Source organism: Rhinoraja longicauda, chromosome 11, assembly GCF_053455715.1.
Source record: "Rhinoraja longicauda isolate Sanriku21f chromosome 11, sRhiLon1.1, whole genome shotgun sequence".
NCBI lineage: Eukaryota > Metazoa > Chordata > Chondrichthyes > Rajiformes > Arhynchobatidae > Rhinoraja > Rhinoraja longicauda.
Window position 1 is genome coordinate 17,694,295 of NC_135963.1, and position 23,346 is coordinate 17,717,640.

Below are 23,346 nucleotides of genomic sequence, written 5' to 3' on the forward strand. Positions count from 1 at the left end.
AAAGAAACATGAGATTCCCCAAAAAAGTTTTAGTTAGATACCAAACTATACTTGTTCCCTGGCGTTTGCTTGACCTTAGGTCCCTATGAACTCTTACAGAACCCAGATGATTGTCCTCAGCAGACCAGCAAGCTGTTATGGACATCTGTTTGATATCTCCAACTTGAAGAGAAGATATTAATGAGCTTATACCTGGAAGCAGTTTGGCTGTCCAACTGCCATGTTGGGCAGGCTAACAGACAAAGTCTTTCCCATTGGCAAAGTCAACTTGAAGCGCAGTCGTGCTGAATAATATTGATTCTACATATGAGATATTAATGTATTCGAATTTTGCTTACACATTAGTTTTAGCTTAGTTTAGAGATACAACGTGAAAACAGGCCCTTCGACCCATTATACTCGCGCTGACCAAGAACCACGAGCTCTATGTTATCTCAGTTTTGCATCCGACACACTAGTGGCAACTTACAGAAGCCAATTAACCTACAAACCTGCACGTGTTTGGAATGTGGGAGGAAACCAGAACACATGGAGTAAAACCCACGCGGTCACAGGGAGAATGTGCAATCTCCATACAGACAGCACCCGTAGTCGGGATCGAACCCCGGTCTCTGGTGTTGTGAGGTAGCAGCTCTACCAGTGCGTCATTGTGATGTCCCACATTCTTTGGACAGAATTGAAGCTTTACCTCTGATTGTTCAAATGCTTAAATCATTCTATGCATTCGTTTCTTGGGTGAAAGAGCGTGTTACCTGAATTGCCTTTGTTTGTTCTATACTTAATGTTTAGATCTAAACTGAACAACTACAAACAAGATCAAATGAAATAATGCAAAACCACTATTGCTAGACTTGCCTCTTATTTTCCAGTAGATCATCTTAACTCTTTCTGTGTGTAAAACTGTGGGTGCAACTTTGCAACCAGAGCACTCGTTAAAAAGGAGACTGCAGATGCTGAATCTGGGGGCAAAAACAAACAGCCAGACAGACTCAGTGAGTCAAGCAGCATTTGTGGACGCAACATGTTGATATTTCATGTGGAGACCTGATGTAGGGTCTTGTCCTGAAACCTTGACCATCTCTTTGCCTTTGTAGATGCTGGTCAACCCACAAAGTTCTCCCAGCAGGTTTTTTTTCCACTCCTTTGAAAGAGTTGCTGCAAAGTAGGCTAGATGCAGGTAATTGGTGAGCTGACTTTATTCTGCTGTGTAAGTATTCCCAGATTTCGTTTAATACTGACCTTTGACAAGCTGATGTCACAAAGCCAGGTGCAGCCCTAAAGCAAATTTCTGGATTGGCTAATAGCCAAGGCTAGAGAAAATAACATAGAAATGCCAGTACAGCAGAATTAACCAGCTGGTTTCCGCAGAATCGCAGAAAAAGGTTGAATGTGAAAAAATTGTTATCTGGAAAATGGCATCGTTAATAGATTTCCAGCATTATCGCACGGTTTAAAATCTTCAGTTTATGCAGAAGTCAAACAATTCAATTTACTTGGTGATGGATTTAGAAAAATAATCTAGAGTTTGATGATAGGAAATAGCTGTACTCATTGTTTGAGGGACCACAGAAATTGCTTGCTGGAACAGAATTTGTTGAGGAAAATGTTAGCTGATTGTTTTTTGAGAGGAAGAGACTGAGTCTCAGATGTTGAGCATCTAGAACTGAGCTATATCAGATTTGTTTTCTGTTGACAGATTTTTAGTAGCTAAAAATCTTATCCCCTAAAAACATTGTCCAACTGTTGATTAAATTCACGGCAGTTTAACAGGGAAACAATTGATCTACGTTTAATCCTGTGAGGATTACCAAACAACAATCAGCCAACTAAGAAGGTTTGAGAACATAATTAAGAAAATAATAAATCTTCTACTTAAAAGAAATGGCCGAAGCAATGGTCTGGCATCATTGGTGGATAAGTTATTGGAAAGACTTGGAGAGACAGGAGATAACCAAAGAAAGTCAATGTGGATAGGAAGTTCAAAAATTCAAAAGTTATAGGAGCAGAATTAGGCCATTCAGCCCAGCATCTACTCCAGCATTCAATCATGGCGATTCTATCTTTCCCTCTCAACCCTCTCAAGGAAGGTGATTGGCTTTCCACTACAGAACGATGTTCCTGAGTTTGTAAGGCAGGCAGTGAAATAGCAGATGGAATTTAATCCAAAGAAATGTGGAGTGGTGCGTTTTGAGAAGATTAATAAGGCTCGGATATATTTAATGAATGGTTGGATCCTAGGAAATACTGAGGAATAAAAGGACATTGATGTCCACGCTCAAAGTTTCCTGAAGACAGCAACACAGATTAGGTGCCGAAATGGGTATGGTGAATACTTAATTAGCCAGGGCATAGAATTTATAAGAATTTATAAGATTGTAGTACAATTAAATAAAGCATTCTTATTTATCTAACTTGCAAATAAAATGGCACTCCTTCTGAGAGAGAATTTAGTTTCAATAGCATGTGCTTTCTGGTGTGATACTGTAAGTGATAGAATTCCAGGAGCCTGGCAGAATTCATTTTCAGTGCCTCATTCCATTATTGCATGACAACCATGAACATTTCCTCTCATAACTAGATTTATAAAGCCACGCCAATCAACATTAGTGACTGTCACAGAGATTTGAACCATTTTTTTGTGTGACTGAAAATGGCATCTGTAATTTTGTTCCAGATGTTCCAGAATTCTGAATTCAGCAAGGAATTAAATAAAATCCAACTCTTGAACCCATTTGAATTTTTTAATTACTAATTTTACCCGTGAAATTTTAATAAATTAGGAAGATTCTGTGATGATACAAACTGAACATTTTTCCTTAGGAGAGCATCTAGATATCCCGAATGGACTTTTTCAGTCAGGGAGTTGTGAATCTGTGGGATTCTCTGCCTCAGAAGGCAGTGGAGGCCAATTCTCTGAATGCATTCAAGAGAGAGCTGGATAGAGCTCTTAAGGATAGCGGAGTCAGGGGGTATGGGGAGAAGGCAGGAACGGGGTACTGATTGAGAATGATCAGCCATGATCACATTGAATGGCGGTGCTGGCTCGAAGGGCCGAATGGCCTCCTCCTGCACCTATTGTCTATTTTGACTTGGCATATTTTGTTGGATTTTAATTCCTTGCTATGTGAGAATTAGTCAAGGGTGCACATTTCAGGATGTATAAAGCTAACACCCAACGTAGGTTTCTCTCTTTGCTTTTATATCTGGTCCTCTTCTGCGAAAGGTCAAGAACTTGTCACTGCTTTTGCAATTTTATTCTTATCCCTTATTGAACCATTTATTAACTTAACTAAACTACACTTAACTATTTGCTCTTTACTGCTACTGACTCACAGATGCTGTTATGTGAACATATCTGATTGCTATCTGATTGCTATCCTTTTTCAAAGCAAATTAATACCCCTGGTATTAATCTAATCATGCAACTTCATTTTTAAAAAAGTCCTAAAGGGTAGGGAACTAACCAAAGCACGGTTTGAGGGATGATGCAAGCTTATCTTGTTTTCTCAGATATAAATTATTAGTGTCCACAGAAGCTATAATTTTATTGAATGCAGATGGGACATCCCAAAGATATGTAGATTTGTAGGTTCATTGGCATCTGTAAATTGTTCCTGATGTGTAGGGAGTGAAAGTCAAAGTGGGATAACATAGAACTAGAATGAACGGGTAATCGATGATTGGCATGGACTCGATGGGCTGTAGAGACCCTGTTTCCATGCTGTATCTTAAAAACAAAAGCTCAGCGGAAGGAGGACTGATCCACAAGCTAATCTCGCTGACAAAATACTATCCCAATGGACCCTTTGGATCTGATTTTGAACAAAACCCATTCTGGCGAATGTTTAGGTCATAAGGTCATAAGGAATAAGAGTAGAATTAGGCCATTCGGCCCATCAAGTCTACTCAGCAATTCAATCATGGCAGATCTATCTCTCCCTCCTAACCCCATTCTCCTGCCTTCTCCCCATAAACTCTGACACCTGTACTAATCAAGAATCTATGTATCTCTGCCTTAAAAATATCGATTGACGACTTCTACAGCTTTCTGTGGCAAAGAATTCCAGATTCACCACCCTCTGACTAAAGAAATGTCTCTTCATCTCCTTCCTAAAAGAACGCCCTTTAATTCTGAGGCTATGACCTCTAGCTCTAGACTCTCCCACTAATGGAAACATCCTCTCCACATCCACTCTATCCAAGCCTTTCACTATTCTGTGTGTTTCAATGAGGCCCCCCCTATCATTCTTCCAAGTACAGACCCAGTGCTCATCATAGGTTAACCTACTTATTCCTGGGATCATTCTTGTAAACCTCCTGTGGACCATCTCCAGTGCCACCACATCCTTCCTCAGATAGAGTGCCTATGGTTCCACAGATATGGTTTAAAGCCTCCCCACTCACTGCAAGGTCACCATTCATTCAAGTTCCCATCTGATACAGAGCTGAAGGCAGGCTTCCAACAATGTGATTGTATTTATTACAGAATAAATTTGCAATTGAAGATTTATTCTGATTCCGTTTCAGTGTTAAAAAATGTTGGCCTGGTGAGCATCTTTCCACATATAGGACGAGCCAAGATCCTCTTTGTTGTTATTAATCCTGTGTAGTCTGTGACTGAAGAGTAAAGTGTAACTTTCCTTGTGATGAAATGGGGATATTCCAGGGTAAAATTAGTACAGAAACCTTCCAAGGACTGAATGATTACACACCACTGTGATTTGTTCATGTTGAGATCATACTATACACATCACTGCGGAAGCAGAACTGATGCACATGGTGCTGACATACATAAAATTCTGACCACTCCACAATATGAATGACCAGTAAATGTGTGAATTTCCTTCACTTTATAGAATGCTTCAGCACATAAATTTGAATCTATGTCCCCAGTTAATGACCTTGAATTATTCATAATAGATATCACTGTTTAGGCCTCTCAGCATTTTTGATAGGCATCAAGTCTCTCTGCCTTCAGCCTTCTGCACTGATGAGTGTTGTTGGGGTACACAGATGATGTTAAGCACAAGGCTTGAGGAGTCCACAGGACATGTTCTTTGTACCTCCATCTAGCCTCTCATACCGATTGCGATCTTCTTTCCCACACCACCACCAATCTCCTGCCCACACTTCACTCGATTGTTGTTATTGCCATTCTTTAATCCCATGACTTCTCTACCCCATCTCCAACCTCTTCTAATCTGATAGACCTGTCATCTCCTTCATCCAATCTTTTCCAGTTCAATCTCCAATACCCCGGTCTCTCCAACCTCCCACCCTCTTCCTCCATTATCCATCTTCTGAAACCCATTTTGGACCTCCAAGCTCCTGCCACCACTCCCCTTCCTAAATAATCTGCAAGCTGATATAAAATGGCTGAGAGGGGGTTTGATGGATGTGCAGCCACAAGCAAGAGAGATTCAGGGGTTTGCGGTGAGGCAAGCCCTGCACAAGGAGATTTGCATCTAAGGAACGTGCTTCCTATTTATGACAGAGTTGATCTGCTGAGTGGCCAGGGATGTAAACCATGTCTCTTCTGAGTCTCTTCCTGGATAATTACAACATATTAACTTCCCTTATCAATACTAATCAGTGCAGTTATGGGAAGTCAATCAGTCAGCAGCAAGAAGAATAAAGCACAATGCAGAAAAAATCTCTGTGCTGTTAACAGGACAGATAACGTCTTGCAACTGGATGGGTGAAGTTCTTGGAGCAGTCAATAGAGTTGATAGCAAGAGATAGAAGTTTCCATAAACAATGCACATTTCACTGGTTCTTGGGTAGGAAAAAAGCAATGGAGCGGCAAAATGTGCAGGAAAATGGTGTTCGCTGAACACCTCCGCTCAGTCCGTCTTAACCAACCTGATTTCCCGGTGGCACAGCATTTCAACTCCCCCTCCCATTCCCAATCTGACCTTTCTGTCCTGGGCCTCATCCATTGTCAGAGTGAAGCCGAGCGCAAATTGGAGGAACAGCACCTCATATTTCGCTTGGGTAGTTTACACCCCAGTGGTATGAACATTTGACTTCTCTAACTTCAGATAGTCCCTGCTTTCCCTCTCTATCCCCTCCTCCTTCCCAGTTCTCCCACTAGTCTTCCTGTCTCCAACTACATTCTATCTTTGTCCCGCCCCCTCCCCTGACATCAGTCTGAAGAAGGGTCTCGACCCGAAACGTCACCCATTCCTTCTCTCCCGAGATGCTGCCTGACCTGCTGAGTTACTCCAGCATTTTGTGTCGACTTTCACTGGTTCTTTATCCATTCCCTCTGTCACTGGCACACAACAACCGTGCTACGTATCTGATGGATACAGTGCAGCCACTCACTTTCTTCAATAACTCTTCATTCTTGTTTCATAAGGGATCCAACTTAAAATAAAACTTTGTTAGAGCAAGTAACCTATATGAGAAGATGATGAGATTCTGTACGTCTCCAGCTTGAAAGTAATATTCTTCTTTTTTTTTTTCCAACAGCAGTGTGTAATGAATTTGCTAGCTATGAAAGAAAATATCTTGTTGAACACTTAGAAATCACTGCAGGCAGTAATATTGAATGGATGCAGAACACATTGTTTCATATTGCTTTCTATGAGTTGGTGATGGACTGTTCATTGGTTTTAACTTATTTAAATACACAACACATCTTTTTCTGGTTAAAATACCTGTAATCCATCCAGGAGAGATTAAATATTTGACTTTCAAGATGGTATTTCAGCAGAATCCAAACTGGTGGAAAATGGACAGAGTAAAGAACTTGAAAATGAAAACCTGCTTGGTCTGTCCTCAGATCTCTGTTCTTGCCAATCCTCTGTATTTCACACTCTTAGTCAGAATCTTAGTAGCTAGTAAAGCTGCTGCCTCACAGCACCAGAGACCTGCGTTCAATCCTGCCCTCGGGTGCTGTCTATGTGGAATTTGCACATTCTCCATGTCACCGCATGGGTTTCCTCCAGGTGCTCCGGTTTCTTCCCACATCCCAAAGACGTGTGGGTTTGTAGGTTAATTGGCTATAGGCTATTAGGTGTGGGTTTGTAGGTTAATTGGCTATTGACTATAGAGATACAGCGTGGGACAGGCCCTTCAGCCCACCAAGTCCGCGCTGACCAGCAATCATCCCAAACACTAGCATTATCCTTCACACTAGAAACAATTTCCAATTAACCTACAAACAAGCCAATTAACCTACAAACCTCTACGTCTTTGGAGTGTGGGAGGAAACTCGAGCATGTGGAAAAAACCCATGTGGTCACAGGGAGAACGTACAAACTCTGTAGATACAGCATCCGTGGTCAGGATCGAACCCGGGTCTCTGGCGCTGTAGGGCAGCAACTCTACCCCTGCACGACTGCGACTATTGGCCTCAACCTAACTTGCCTGCCTCATTGCCATAAACCTTGATTGTATAACCAAAGAAATGGATGTTAGAGAATGGTCTATTTAAAAAAAATCCAAATGCTAATTTAATTTTCCTCTTATATTAGATTTGTTAATGTAAAGAACAAAAAGCACTTATATTTAAGCTGAAGCCATTAATTTGAAAGTATGCATTAAAATTCCCACTTGACAATTAAGGTGTTAATGGATTATCTCTGCCATGCTTTGATTGAGAATTAATAAAATACACACATGCTGTTCAAGATTCAAGATAGCTTTATTTGTCATCCAATATTGGACGAAATTCAGTCACCCACAGTCCAACAATAAAAGCATTAAATAGGCATTAAAATTACACAACCCCAAAAACCCCCAAAACACAGTCCAACAATAAAAGCATTAAATAGGCATTAAAATTACACAACCCCAAAAACACACAAAAAAAGAAACATCCATCAAAGAAACATCCATCACAGTGAGTCTCCTCCAGTCCTCTCCTCACTGTGATGGAAGGCCACAATGTCTTTCCCTTCTCCTGCCGTCTTCTCCCGCAGTCAGGTTGTTGTGGTTGCAGGCCGCGCCGGACGGTCCGCAGCGGCCGGAGCCTAAGGCGAGTCCCAGCCGCTCCCGCAGCCTCCGAAGATGGCCGGCTCTGCCGATGATAAGTCCGATCCGGGGCGGGCGAATACGCTGCTGCTGCCGCTGTTGCTGCACGTCGGGGCGGTCGTGGCCCCCGACATTGAAGCCCCCGCCCAGCAGAATTTCCATGTGAATATCAGTTGTACTATAAATAACCTGAATTCACATTCATAATATTAAGCATATTTAATTTGAGAGTTAAAGCATTTGTAAACGTACAGCTCTCCAAAAGTACAGCTCTCCATCACCTCTATATAAGTGCTTATTTTACAAAGCAGATGATTGACGATTTTATGACATTTTGGCTGAGTGAGGATTTGGTTTCATTGACTTTGCAAAGTGATGTAAAGTGACCAGTGGATATTGTTCATCATCAACTTCTGCTTCTGCCTTCTTGTCACAACACTTATAGCTCTCATTTTGTCCTGAGTATTTCAGATTAATCTTCCAATTCCTATCCCTCTTTAAACCTGACAATTTTCATCTTGTGATGAGATATTTGTCCTGTCAGTCACATACTCTCACCCAGTCTCTTTCAGCTCTTTACTCACACATCAAATTGTCGTGGACTCTCAAAATATCACCTTCTCCTTCAATCTCTCCAGAACATGTCCATTCTTTTGATAAACAAGGTGATTGGTTCTTGAGCAGAGTCATTCACCATGTACCTCCAGTCAGAGCACCAACATTGTTCATTTTAGTTTAGTTTATTGTCACATGTACCGAGGTACAGTGAAAAGCTTTTGTTGTGTGATAACCAGTCAGTAAAAAGACATTACATGATTATAATCGAGCCATCCACAGTGTACAGATTCATGATAAAGGGAATAATGTTTAGTGCAAAATAAAGTCCGATTAAAGATAGTCTGAGGATCTCCAGTGAGATAGATAGTATTTCAGGATTGTTCTCTAGTTACAGATAGGATGGTTCCCTTGCCTGGTAACAGCTGGGAAGAAGCTGGCCCTGAATCTGGAAGAGTGTATTTTCACATTTCTGTACCTCTTGAGGGAGAGGGGAGAAAAGGGAGTGACTGGGGTGAGACTCGTCCTTGATAATGCTAGTGGCCTTGCCAATGCATCGTGAAGTGTAAAATGAGCAAATAAAAGGGAGGTTGGTTTGTGTGATGGCTAGGCTGCGTCCACAATTCTCTGAAATTTCTTGTAGTCGTGGATAGAGCTGTTCCCAAACCATGCTGTGATGCATCCCGATAAAATGCTTTCTATGGTGGTGGTAGAAGTTGGTGAGAGTTGTTGAGGACATGTCGAACTTCCTGAGCCTTCATTGTCTCACTTCTATTCAGTACTTGGGTGAACTGGCATACAAGAAGGAAATGTCAACATAGATCAACACAGCTATTCCCTGCCTACGTGACATGTTCTACTGTGCTTGGTAGAAGCGAAGCCTTGATCCAAAGAGTTCATCAGTAAAAAAGTTAATTCTAACATTTGCTAAGTGAGAATCAACAACTATCCTCTTCATTGGAAGTAACAACCACCAAGATCCTTAAAGCTATTAACATGTTGAGTCCTTAGATGCAGATTGAATGATTGTGACAATGCTACTTTGTTGTATAGAAGGTACATCACATGGTGATTATGTCCAGTAGGATGACAATATGGATACAGAGGGAAGATCATGTCTTGCTTAAAGATTCAATAAAGCTAGTTCTGCTATAATCCAATAGTTGTATTCCTAAGAAACTTTGTGTTGTGAAAAATTGTGTTATAAAATCAATTGTAGCGCAGCGGTAGAGTTGCTGCTTTACAGCGAATGCAGCGCCGGAGACTCAGGTTCGATCCTGACTACGGGTGCTGCACTGTAAGGAGTTTGTACGTTCTCCCCGTGACCTGCGTGGGTTTTCTCCGAGATCTTCGGTTTCCTCCCACACTCCAAAGACGTACAGGTATGTAGGTTAATTGGCTGGGTAAATGTAAAAATTGTCCCTAGTGGGTGTAGGATAGTGTTAATGTACGGGGATCGCTGGGCGGCACGGACTTGGTGGGCCGAAAAGGCCTGTTTCCGGCTGTATATATATGATGATGATGATGATGAATGGTGAAAAGGGAGTTAGGTGCTAGAGAATTTTAGGTTCGGAATAACAAAGTTATTTCTCCCACAGGATTTTGAAAAATAAAAGTATTTTTAAAAGTTATGTTTATTTACTCACCGGGTGGCGCCACCAGCAATGGCTGCCTCGCCAACAGTCTGTCTGTCCTTCTGTTTTTGTTATTTTAAGTATGTTTTAGTGTTCCTTGGTTTGTTTTATGTGGGTAGTTGGGGGAAACTTTTTTCAAACTCTTACCTCGACAGATGCGATTTTTTTTTTCCGTATCATATCTCCGTCCCCACTGCGGCCTAACATCGAGGAGTTGGCGGCCTTTCCTGGAGACCAGCCTGGCGCTTCATGCCGTGGGCACGGCGCGGACTTTAACATCGCGGAGCTTTGCAATCCCTTTGCCAGAGATCGACTGTGGAGAGCTCCAACCGTGGGGCCTGCGGTCTTTGGTAAGAAGAGGCCTACCTGCAACGTCCATGCCACGGAGAGTTTCAACCGTCCCGACGCGGGAGTTTCGATCATCCTGACTGCGGATGGTTCAACAGCCCCGATCGCGGGAGAACAAAGAGGAAGATGTTTGAACTTTATTACCTTCCATCACAGAGGAATGTGGAATCCGCTGTGGTGGATGTTTATGTTAAACTTTATTTTATGTGGCTATGTCTCTTGTTGCTTTTCACTTAGTATGGCTGTATGGTAACTCAAATTTCACTGTATCTTGGTACATGTGACAAATCTTGAAATCTTGATCTATTTTTATTAGTGCAAATAATAAATATTAAAGGCTGCATGTTACTTTGTTTAATAGTATCATTGTACAAGTGTCAATAGAAGCGATTCCTGTCAATGGCCACCTGTGGAAAACTGCTCTTAAGAGACTATTGTGTTAAATTATTACAGGCAGGTTTCTCGGAGACAGTTTATTTACCCTAGGCAGTTTTTTCTAAGGCAGATCTTTTTCATTGCTTGTCTTTTTTCAAAGTAACTTCTAAGTGGTTCTCTATTTCCTGATAGAATAATGCAAAAGGTGTTCCCTATTTCATCGATCGTGTTGTATCCAAATCGAGTTGTGAAAACATGCTGAACTGCCTGAATGATAATTTATAGATGCATGTTAACTTTTTGGATTACATCCAGTAGAACTACGGTGAATGAAGAGAATACTGGTTCATTTGAATTTTAGATTTTTAACATGCCGGAACCAAATTGTGTATCATCTGCGTAACTTGCTGTTATTGGTGACTTGGCCTCAGCTGGCAAATTCTGGGATTTGCCCTGATGGTTTTTCAAAGGCCCACTTAATTGGTTCTCAATGTCTCTGCTGATCAGAGCCAATTAAAACCGATTTTAACCATTTAAATAATATCAAAAGTCAAAGTCAAAGTCAATTTTATTGTCAATCCTCAGCCAGTTTACACAGACAGAAAATCGAAATACCGTTTCCCACAATCCCGAGGAACAAAGTGCATAAAACAAAAGGCACAGCAAACAACAATCAACATAAAATATAAAATATAAAATATAGTCACTTCAAATTTTTTTTAAAAAAGTGTCTGGTGCTGGATGTGCGTGTGTGTGGGGTGTTAAAGTCCAGGTCCCATAGGGGCAGGGGAGAGAGGAGGAAGGGAGGGGAGAGAGTTCAGCATCCTGACAGCCTGGTGGAAAAAACTGTTCTTTAGTCGGGTGGTGCTTGACCTCAGGCTGCGAAACCTTCTCCCTGAAGGCAGGAGGGTGAAGAGGCTGTTGGAGGGGTGGGAGGGGTCACCCACAATGCTCAATGCTTTGCGGGTGAGGCGGGTGGTGTAAAGGACCAGGAGTGTTGGGAGTGAGGCGCCAGTGATCCTCTCAGCAGTGTTCACTATGCGCTGCAGGGTCTTACGGCTGGAGGCTGTGCAGTTTCCGAACCACACAGTGATGCAGCTGCTGAGGATGCTCTCGATGGCACCTCGGTAAAAAGTGTACATGATGGGTGTGGGGGCTCCCGCTCTCTTCAGTTTGCGGAGGAAGTAGAGGCGCTGCTGGGCTTTCTTGGCGATGGACGTGATGTTGTTGCTCCAGGAGAGATCCTCGGTGATGTTCACCCCCAGAAATTTGGTGCTGCTCACCTGCTCCACAGCAGCACCATTGATGGTCAGTGGGTGGGGGTGTTGGGTGTGCGTTCTCCTGAAGTCGACAACAATCTCCTTTGTTTTCTCCACATTCAGGAAGAGATTGTTGTCTGTGCACCACGCGGCCAGCTGGTCCACCTCCTTCCTGTAGTGGGTCTCGTCGTTGTTGCTGATGAGACCCACCACTGTTGTGTCATCCGCAAACTTGACGAAGTGGTTGGAGCTGTAGGTGGGTGTGCAGTCGTGGGTCAGCAAGGTGAAGAGCAGGGGGCTTAGCACACATCCTTGTGGGGCACCCGTACTCAGCGTGATGGTGTCCGATGTGTTGCTGCCGACCCGTACGGACTGGGGTCTGGCAGTGAGGAAGTCCAGCAGCCAGTTGCAGAGAAGGGGGCTGAGGCCCAGATTTGTTAGTTTACAAACCAGCTGCTGGGGGATGATGGTGTTAAATGCTGAGCTAAAGTCTATGAACAGCATCCTAACATATGAGTTTTTAGTGTCCAAGTGGGTGAGGGCTGGGTGTAGAGCAGAGGAGATGGCATCCTCAGTGGACCGCTTAGCTCGATATGCAAACTGAAACGGGTCCAGGGAGGGGGGGAGGTTGGATCTGATCTGCTTCATGACCAGCCTCTCGAAGCACTTCATGATGGTTGAAGTCAGCGCTACAGGGCGGTAGTCGTTGAAGCAGGATGGAGAAGACTTCTTGGGCACAGGTATGATGGTGGTTTCTTTGAAGCACAAGGGAACAACAGCCTGGCTCAGGGAGATGTTGAAGATGTCTGTGAGGACATCTGTGAGCTCAGCTGCGCAGTCTTTTAGCACACGACCAGGAATGTTGTCAGGTCCAGAAGCTTTCCGGGTGTTAATCCTTAACAGTGTGCTCCTCACACTGCCTGGAGACAGACAAATAGCCTGGTCGTTGGGGGGGGGAGTTGTTTTCTGCGCAGGTGTGTTGCTCTGTGCTTCAAAGCGTGCGAAGAAGCCGTTGAGGTCGTTCAAGAGAGAGGTGTCACTGTCACAGGTCTGTGGTAAGGGTTTGTAGTCCGTGATAGTCCTAATACCCTTCCACAGGCTCCGTGTGTCTCTGCTGTCACTGAAGTGGGCTGTGATGCGCCGGGTGTAGTGTTGTTTGGCTTTCCTGATGCCACTGGAAAGGTTGGCCCTGGCTGCTCTGAGACCGGCTGGATTGCCCTCTCTGAAGGCAGCGTTGCGGACCCTCAGCAGCCCATGGACCTCCCCTGTCAGCCATGGCTTCTGGTTAGCCCGGATGGTGATGGCTCTGGTGTGGGTCACATCGTCAATGCATTTGGTGATGTAGCCTGTAACTGTCTCTGTGTATTCCTGAATGTTGGTTGTGTTGTTGTATGTTGCTGCCTGCTTGAACATGTCCCAGTCTGTAGTCTCAAAGCAGTTTTGGAGTGCAGCTGTGCTGTCCTCTGACCACACACGTACCTCTTTTGAAACCGGTTTGGTGACTTTCACCCGGGGTCTGTATGCCGGTTTCAGCAGAACGGTGAGGTGATCAGAGAGGCCGATGTGGGGGAGGGGGGAAGCCTTGTATGCTCCTTTGATGGTCGTGTAGACAAGGTCCAAGGTGTTGTTTTCTCGTGTTGGGAAATCAACATGCTGGTATACTTTGGGCATGACAGTTTTTAGGTTAGCATGGTTGAAGTCCCCAGCTACGATGAGAAAGCCATCTGGGTGTGCTGTCTGCTGCTCAGAGATGGCCCGGTACAGTTCGCAGAGTGCCTCCTCTCTGTCCTTGTTGTTGGAACTGGGAGGGATGTAAACAGCGACTAACAGGATAGCTGTTAGCTCCCTCGGGAGGTAGAAAGGTCGGCACTTCACAACCATAAACTCCGCCAGCGGTGAACAGTGTTTGTAGACCAACACAGCGTCCCGACACCAAGCATCACTGATGTAAACAATCACACCGCCGCCGCGAGTCTTCCCCCCGCTAACCGTAGCTCTGTCCGATCGGTAGCATGTTAGCCGGTCGAGCTGAACAGCGGAGTCCGGGATGTTGTCATTAAGCCATGTTTCCGTAAAAACGTAAACACAGCATTCCCTCACCTCACGCTGGGTCGACCGGAGAAGTCTTATAGTGTCCATTTTATTGTCCAGTGAGCGTACATTAGCCATTAGCATGCTCGGAATAGCCGGTCTGTGTGGGCTAGCCGCTAGCCTAGCCCGGATGCCTCCGTGCTTACCCCTCTTCTGCTTCCTCTCACACCGCCTGCGGTGTCTCCTTTCCAGCCGGGGGGCAGCACTCGAGGCCAAGGTCGAGGTCAGGCAGAGTATTCTGAGGCCGCTAAGTTCCTCTGCAAGCATAGCGTCCAGTGTTGATGATGTTGTTTTCTTGTCCAGCAAGAACTCACGACTATACTGTCTACTGCTGACTGTCCAGAGTTGTTGAAGTGACAAACATGACGAACTTGATAAAACATTAAAAACACTCGAAAAATCGGGAGAGTGTGGGGCCGCTGCGTCTGCACGCGCTGCCATAAACAGATAACACCATTCAAAATACTTAGAACTAGCAGTGGGAACTAGATATCAACTAACAACACTTGAGACTGAGTAAACTAAAAACTACCAACTTGGAGGGGTCTTTTAATTAGTTCAATTAGATGGAGCTGCACTCCATACGTCAGCCATGCTAAGCTGAAAGGACCAGAAATTCTGCATTGATTGTGCACGACTGATCGTGTACTCCTGTACTAGTACCAAGTACAGAGTTGGACTTGAAGGTGAGAAAGGCTTAGCGACCTCCCGAATGTTCCAGACTTCCATGTTGCAACGTGCATGTGTGGATAGAAGAAACAGGTTGCCTTGCACATTACAACCAGCTATCTGTATGGGAAGAAACTGCAGATGCTGGTTTAGACAATAAACAATAGACAAAAGGTGCAGGAGTAGGCCATTCGGCCCTTTGAGCCAGCACCGCCATTCAATGTGATCATGGCTGATCATTCTCAATCAGTACCCCGTTCCTGCCTTCTTCCCATACCCCCTGACTCCGCTATCCTTAAGAGCTCTATCTAGTTCTCTCTTGAATGCATTCAGAGAATTGGCCTCCACTACCTTCTGAGGCAGAGAATTCCACAGATTCACAACTCTCTGACTGAAAAAGTTTTTCCTCATCTCCGTTCTAAATGGCTTACCCCTTATTCTTAAACTGTGGCCCCTGGTTCTGGACTCCCCCAACATTGGGAACATGTTTCCTGCCTCTAACGTGTCCAACCCCTTAATAATCTTATATGTTTCCATAAGATCCCCTCTCATCCTTCTAAATTCCAGTGTATACAAGCCTAGTCGCTCCAGTCTTTCAACATACGACAGTTCCGCCATTCCGGGAATTAACCTAGTAAACCTACGCTGCACGCCATCAATAGCAAGAATATTTACACTGAAGATAGACACAAAAAGCTGGAGAAACTCAGCGGATCAGGCAACATCTCTAGAGAAAAAGAATAGGTGACATTTTGTGTCTGAAGAAGGTGTCTCAAAACGTCACCTATTCCTTTTCTCCAGAGATGTTGCCTGACCTGCTGAGTTACTCCAGCTTTTTATGTCTGCAACCAGCTATCTGTTCCTCACAGAAGTGCCAGCTCGCAATTAGCACAATCTCCCCCATATCTTAATATTCCTTAGAAAACTGAGAAATCTAGATTTTGTTTAGAAAACAGGGCTGTAAAGAAAGTTGAAAATATGAATTAACTGCTCATTTACTATTATTACATTTATTGGCATTTAGGGTTTTTTTATTACTCAAGATTTTGTCTTACAAATAAAACCCAAAATATCCTGTTTCTTTTTTTTGGGGGGAAACAACAAAATAAGTGGAATTTATCTGGCAGTTCGAAGGCATAGGCTCAGATTTTAAAATCACATGATGTCTCCCAATAAAATGGAGAAACAAGGAACTGCAGATGCTGAACTGCAGATGCTGGTTTAAAAAAAAAGACAAAGTGCTGGAGTAACTCAACGGGTCAGGCAGCATTGCTGGAGAAAATGGATACATGATCTTTTGGGTTGGGATCCTTCAGACTGAGGTAGGTGACATTTCAGGTCAGGACCCTTATTCAGACTGGTGGAGTCAGAAGAAGGGTCTCGACCCAAAATCTCACCTATCCGTGTTCTACAGATATGCCGAGCTACTCTAGCACAATCCAGCACTCCAACCGTGTCAAGGGTTATGGGGAGAAGGCAGGAAAATGGGATTAGGAGGCAGAGATCAGCCATGATTGAATGGCAGAGTAGACTTGATGGGTTGAATGGCCCAATTCTACTCCTATAACCTGTGAGTTTTGTGTCTTTTTAAAATGTTTTCCAGTGTGGTTTTGGGTGTCTGGCTCATTAGATCTTCTGGTAGACACAAAATGCTGGAGTAACTCAGCGGGACAGGCAGCATCTCTGGAAAGAAGGAATGGGTGACGTTTCGGGTCGAGACCCTTCTTCACACTGATGTCAGGGACAGGGATAAATTGTAGTCAGAGACAGTTAGATTGGTGGGAGAACTGGGGGGATGGGGGGGGGGATTGAAGAGAGAGGGAAAGCAAGGGCTACTTGAAGTTTGAGAAGTCAATGTTCATACCGCTGGGGTGTAAGATACCCAAGCAACATATGAGGTGCTGTTTCTCCAATTTGGGCTGGGCCTCGCTCTGACAATGGAGGAGGCCCAGAGATTAGATCTTTTCTTATTCTTTTCTCCTTCCCGGCTTCTTGGCTGTCCTGTTGGAGGATGCCTCTCCTACAACATGCATTTGTGTAACTCATGATTCAGGGATAACAAGTGGGTTAAAGGTCCACTCCAGAGTACATAAACTGGCAACCTCAAGCAGTCAAGTCAAGTCAAGTCAATTTTATTTGTATAGCACATTTAAAAACAACCCACGTTGACCAAAGTGCTGCACATCTGATTAGGAAAAAAAAGAAACATACAGTGGCAGGCAGCCAAACACAACGGCGCGGCCATCTTGAACAAAATGTTTAACTAAAGCAGAATGGTGTCGAGATTCGACTCCTGGAGGTGGTTGCATTTAATTGAAATGTTGAACCAAGGTTCTGTCTACTTTCTCGGGTGGACTTAAAAGATACCATGTGCTGGCTGGTTTGTTACTTTGTGTTACTTTGTGTTACTTTGTGTTACTTTGTGTTACTTTGGTGAGCTAGACAATAGTTATTCCTCAACCAATCTTACTAGAACAGATTATCTGTTGTTTGGAAACATTTTTAAATGGATGTTTAGCTTGTGCATTTAACACAAGATAAAGAACATGGCAAAATTCCAACAAATGGTTTGACAGAGCTGGACACAAAATACTGGAGTAACTCAGTGGGTCAGGCAGCAACCCTGGAGAACATGGATAGGCAACATTTCAGTTCACCTATTCATGGTCTCCAGGGTTGCTGCCTAACTCACTGAGTTACTTCAACAATTTGTTCGACCTTTGGTATAATCCCTGCATCTGCAATTCCGTGTTATTACTAAAGTTTGACCGATCAGTTTGATTTGACTCTATGGGTTGAAAGGCTTCCTTTTCAGCCATATAAAATCTACAATTCTACTGTTTGAAACAATTCTGCAAAATGTAGCATTAGGGCAGCTGTCTGGCTATTATTGCAGAATTAATAGTGGGAGAACTGTATATTATTTTGGTTTATTCGACACACATCTTATTCCTTAAATGTTAACTTTGAGGAACCATTGGCAATAGACTGTATGATTTTCTGTTCTATAGTTGTAGCAAATAATACTGCATTTCCTGTTGCAATTTTGAAGAACATGAAAGGTCTTTGTAACTTGAAAGATGTGGATCCAGATGAGGTTGAGGAGCCAAGCAGATTAGTTGGGTCATAAATATGTCAAAGAATAAAACAGGATTGTTGTTCAAGAGGGAATGGAAATATAAGGAAATCAATAGACAATAGGTGCAGGAGTAGGCCATTCGGCCCTTTGAGCCAGCACCACCATTCAATGTGATCATGGCTGATCGTTCTCAATCAGTATCCCGTTCCTGCCTTCTCCCCATACCCCCTGACTCCACTATCCTTATCTTGCTCTCTCTTGAAAGCATTCAGAGAATTGGCCTCCACTGCCTTCTGAGGCAGAGAATTCCACAGATTCACAACTCTCTGACTGAAAAGGTTTTTCCTCATCTCCGTTCTAAATGGCCTACCTCTTATTCTTAAACTGTGGCCCCTGGTTCTGGACTCCCCCAACATTGGGAACATGTTTCCTGCCTCTAATGTGTCCAATCCCTTAATAATCTTATATGTTTCAATAAGCTACCTCTCATCCTTCTAAATTCCAGTGTATACAAGCCTAGCCGCTCCAGTCTTTCAATATACGACAGTCCCGCCATTCCGGGTATTAACCTAGTGAACCTATGCTGCACGCCCTCAATAGCAAGAATATCCTTCCTTCATGCTAAATCTGCATCAAACCTTGGATAGATCTCTTGATGTACGTCATTTGCGATGCCTTATTATAAAAACGATGCGGAGGCACGGAGATGGTGCAGAGAATTGTACCAAAAATTGCTTGTCTACTATCAGCAAAGGATAAACAATCTGAGCTTTTATCTCTTTAGAAAAGGCCAACAGATGACTTAATGGAGTCCTTCAAAATGATGAAGGACTTTGATAGAGTGGATTCGGGGAGAATGTTTTCACTTGTGGGAAAGAACAAAACGAGAGGCTTCAAAATAAGATAGTGTCTGCGAAATCCAAAAGGAAATTCTGAAAAAATGTTTCTACTGCCTCAGAGGAGGAATAAAATAACTCTTAAAATATTGGAGGATGTCTTGTATGTATGAGGGTTTCTTTTTCCTAAATCTTACTATTTTAAATTTTCCCGTGTCCTTTTTGTTAGGTGTTCCTTTTCCAAGAAACTTCATGCAGATCTGTAAGAAAATACTCACTCGGCTTTTCCGAGTCTTTGTTCATGTTTACATCCACCACTTTGATCGGATTACCACGATGGGAGCCGAAGCCCACGTCAACACGTGCTACAAACATTACTACTACTTTGTGACTGAGTTTGACCTGATTGATGAGCGGGAGCTGGAGCCTCTGGTATGTTTATTTACATTTATTGTTGGGAGAACGTAAAAACTGTACAGCCAGCCCCTGTAGTCAGGATCAAACCTGTGTCTCTAACGCTGAAAGGCAGCAACTCTACAACTGCGCCACTCTGCTGCCCTTAATGAGAACGTACAAACTATGTACAGACAACATCCATAGTCAGGATAGAACCGGAATAAGAATATGAGTATTTTTCTGTCAAAGATAGGCACCAAATGCTGCAGTAACTCAACGGGTCAGGCAGCACCTCTGGAAAAAATGGATAGGCAATATGTCGGGTTGGGGCCCTGCTTCAGACTGATTGCAGGGGGAGTGCGGGAAAAATAAACTGGGAGAGAAGAGGGGGCCGGACAAATCACGGCTGGCAACAAATGACCTCATCCGAGGGAGTTTGTCCCGCCCTTTGTTCTCTCCCTGTATTTTTTTCCTGCTCCCCCTGCATTCAATCTGAAGGAGGGTCCTGACATGAATCGTCACCTAACCATTTTCTTTACTCCAGTTATTCCAGAATTTTGCATCTATCTTTGGTATAAACCAGCATCTGCAGTTCCTTGTTATTATATTATTTTCCTATTATCGGTATTAAGTTCATTAGTACAGTATATAAATATTTAGATGTGTTTCATCTTCTTAACTGCAGGTACTACCTTAGCCACCAACCCTGTCTGCTGGCACAACACCATTTTCTAACAAATAATTTAACAATTGGTCCTTTGCGTTTTAATTGATTTGATGTACTAAGAGCTCTATGGATGTTAGAATATGGGAGATGGGAGAATGAAATACTGTGATAAAACTGTGATAAACAATTTTATTTATGGAATGACTGATTAATAAAAGTCAAGTGTGGCTGGTGTTAGGAATAGTGCAGCACAGAACAGACCTTTCGGCCCACAACATCTGTGCCAAACATAATATCAAGTTAAACTAACCCCTCTGCCTACACATGATCCATATTCCTCCATTCACATGGCTATCTAAAAGCCTCCTAAATGCCACTGTTGCTTTTGCCTCCAGCAACACCTTTGGCAATGCGTTCCAGGCACCCACCCTTCTCTGTGTGTAAAAATAAAATGCCCTGCACATCTCCTTTAAAGTTTGTTCCTCTCCCCTTAAACCTATGCCCTCTAGCTTTTGACTTTTCCACCCTGGATAAAAGGTTCTGATTGTCTACCCCAGCTATGCATTTCATATTAAGATTATAATCCATTGGGCTCCTGCCTGTTGCATAATGTTAAAACAGTGTCTTGCTTTTTAAATCCTGGATTAATTTTTGTTTTGTGCAAATGCACAGCAAAACCTTTGCAGTGTGGTATATTTTCTGTTGCACATGACCTATTATTGATCATCAATCCCCCGTTATTGCAGAATAATAACATTATTAGGCCATTCTCTTTGTTGTCTTCTGGTTTGGTTTGATGCCATCTTCCATTCATCTGAAGGCCTTGTGTCTTCTAACTATAATGGCTCCTGGTTAAGAAAACCAATATCTCCTAATTTAACAAATATAACAACTGCTCTTGTGCGGCACATTGGGCGTTTTGTTACATTGCAGGTTCTTCATGATGAACATTATTTTCACTTTCTTCATTTGTTGGGCATTTTCTTGGTGGAAATAAACATTCTTAAATTTGCAACATTGGAGCCAATGGAAATATTTTATTTTGGGTTGGAGAACATGAGAAGGGACCTCAGCAAAAGCACAGGTCTTAATTAACAAGAAGATAAATTGCAAGATGATTGCTCTATCATTGTAGTTGTCATATTTGAAAGGTCAGATTTCTGGGAGCAGAATGTTATAATGCATTTTAGGGAATTTTTTAATCAATAAAAGAATAATACTGCAAATTAACATGGGGGCTACTTCAGGATATATAGTTCTGTAAGTGAGTATTTTTTACCATGAAATTCTACATTGTGTGTGGGGCTTTCTCTTTGCTAAAATAATGGATAAGCTGAACATGGCTCCTCTTTGAGATTGATTTCAAAGCTATGGTGAGATCCAAAAAAAAGAAAATGATTGAAAAAAACTACAGCATCATTGTTCAAATATTTATTTTCCCTTGAATTCCTTTATAGCCCTGAATTTCACAACAACCAACAACTGGCTTTATTTCTGGAATGGAAATAACCCTTGATAATAAAATACTTTTAACTTCAATATCTCTCCAACAATAGGCTTATTAATGTTCAGATGGTGTCAATTGCTTTCTAGATTTTACCACAATTTTAAATTACCCCAAGGAATGGCTTGGGTAAAGTTCTCTCATTAGGCATAGACTGTATGAATAGATGTAAAAATAAAATAATCAGCTTGATTAATTGATGACTCTCACATATTTATTTTTATTTTTATTTTTTTAATATTTTATTTAAGTTTTAACAGAACCCATACGTTATACATTTTACATTCCTTAGTAAACAATAGTCACTGACCTATAACTTCGATTATACCCGTATTGTTCTGTATTTTCTCCCCTCCCCCCCACCCCCCCACCCCCCAGTTCAAAAGAAGGAAAAAGAAAAAGCAGAAGAAAGAAAGAAAAAGAAAAACCTGGAGTCCCGAGGGAGTCACTTCCGAGTAATTTCTTTTTAAATTCTTGTTAGGTATCAAAGCAATCCTGAATTTAACTACTTCCTATTCTTAATCCTAGCTTTGCCATGAATGGGTTCCACACCTTCAAAAAGAAGTCATATCCATTTCTCAGATTATACGTTGCTTTTTCTAATGGGATACAACTCCGCATTTCTGCATGCCATCTTTCAAATCTTATTTCATTTTGTTCTTTCCATGTGACCGCAACACATTTTTTTGCTACTGCTAATGATATTTTGAGAAATCTTTCCTGATGTTTATCCAAACTTAGCTTTGGTATTATTCCTTTTGTATCTCCTAGCAAAAACAACCTTGAATCCATTGGTATGATCTTATTCATCAATTGATCTAAAAACTTTTTTAGGTCTTGCCAAAAAGGAATTACCTTCTGACATGCCCATGTAGAGTGTATAAAAGTGCCCACGTCTTGGTTGCATCTAAAACACCTTTTAGATGAGTTTGGTTTAAATTTATTTAATTTTTCCGGGGTTAAATATAGTTGCTGCAAAAAATTATACTGTACTAAGCTGTATCTCACATTAATAGTATTTTTCATACTATCTAAACACAGTCTTTCCCAACTTGGTTCATCAATAATAATATTAAGATCTGTTTCCCATATTTGTCTTGCTTTATGAATTCCTATCTTTGGACTAGATATCTGTAGTAGTTTATACATTGATGATATAATTTTTTTCATTCCCTTGCCCTGAATCAAGGATTCGATTCCTTTAATCTGAAATAGAGACATTGAATTACCTAACTTTTCCCTTAAAAAAGATTGTAATTGATAATAGAAAAAAATACTATTCCCTGGAATTTGATATTTATTTCTCAATTGCGAAAATGTCAAAAAGATATTCCCTTCATAGCAGTCTCCTATATTTTTAATACCCTTCTGTTCCCAGAGTTGTAGTATTTGATTATTCCAAGCAAACGGCAGTAATCCATTTTTTACTAATGGAGTTTTAGCTGTTAAGAAAAATCTTTTATCCTTAACTTTAACTGTTTTCAACAATGTATTAATTAAATGTTTTAGCAAAGGTTACTCTTTATCCTTAACTAATAGCTTCGCTTCCCATTTATATATAAATTCTTCTGGACAAGATTCTTTTATTTTATCCATTTCAATTTTAACCCATGCTGTTTTTCCACCCTCTTGATAAAAGGATGAAATAAAACTAATTTGTGCTGCCAGATAGTAATTTTTAAAATTTGGTAATTGCAATCCACCTAATTCAAATTTCCATGTTAAATTTTCCAGAGACACTCTTGGCATTTTACCTTTCCAAAGAAAATTCCTCACAGTTTTGTTCAATTCTTGAAAAAATTTATTTGGCAAAGGTATAGGCAGTGTTGAAAATAAATACTGTATCCTCCGAAAAATATTCATCTTAATACAATTCACTCTCCCTATCAATGTAATTGGAAGATTCATCCATTTCTTCAGGTCCTCGTCTATTTTTTTTATTAGTGGTTTATA

The 23,346-nt window shown here is 42.0% G+C and overlaps 1 protein-coding gene across 2 annotated transcripts in view; it reads left to right on the forward strand.

The window, feature by feature from the left end:
- The window catches only part of LOC144598329 (MOB kinase activator 3C-like), a 55,880-nt gene that overhangs the window by 19,109 nt on the left and 13,425 nt on the right, over positions 1–23,346 (forward strand). For both annotated transcript variants that reach the window (XM_078408360.1, XM_078408361.1), the window contains exon 5: positions 19,056–19,258. In XM_078408360.1, the coding sequence (XP_078264486.1) occupies positions 19,056–19,258 (203 nt within the window). The remainder of the gene's footprint in view (positions 1–19,055; positions 19,259–23,346) is intronic.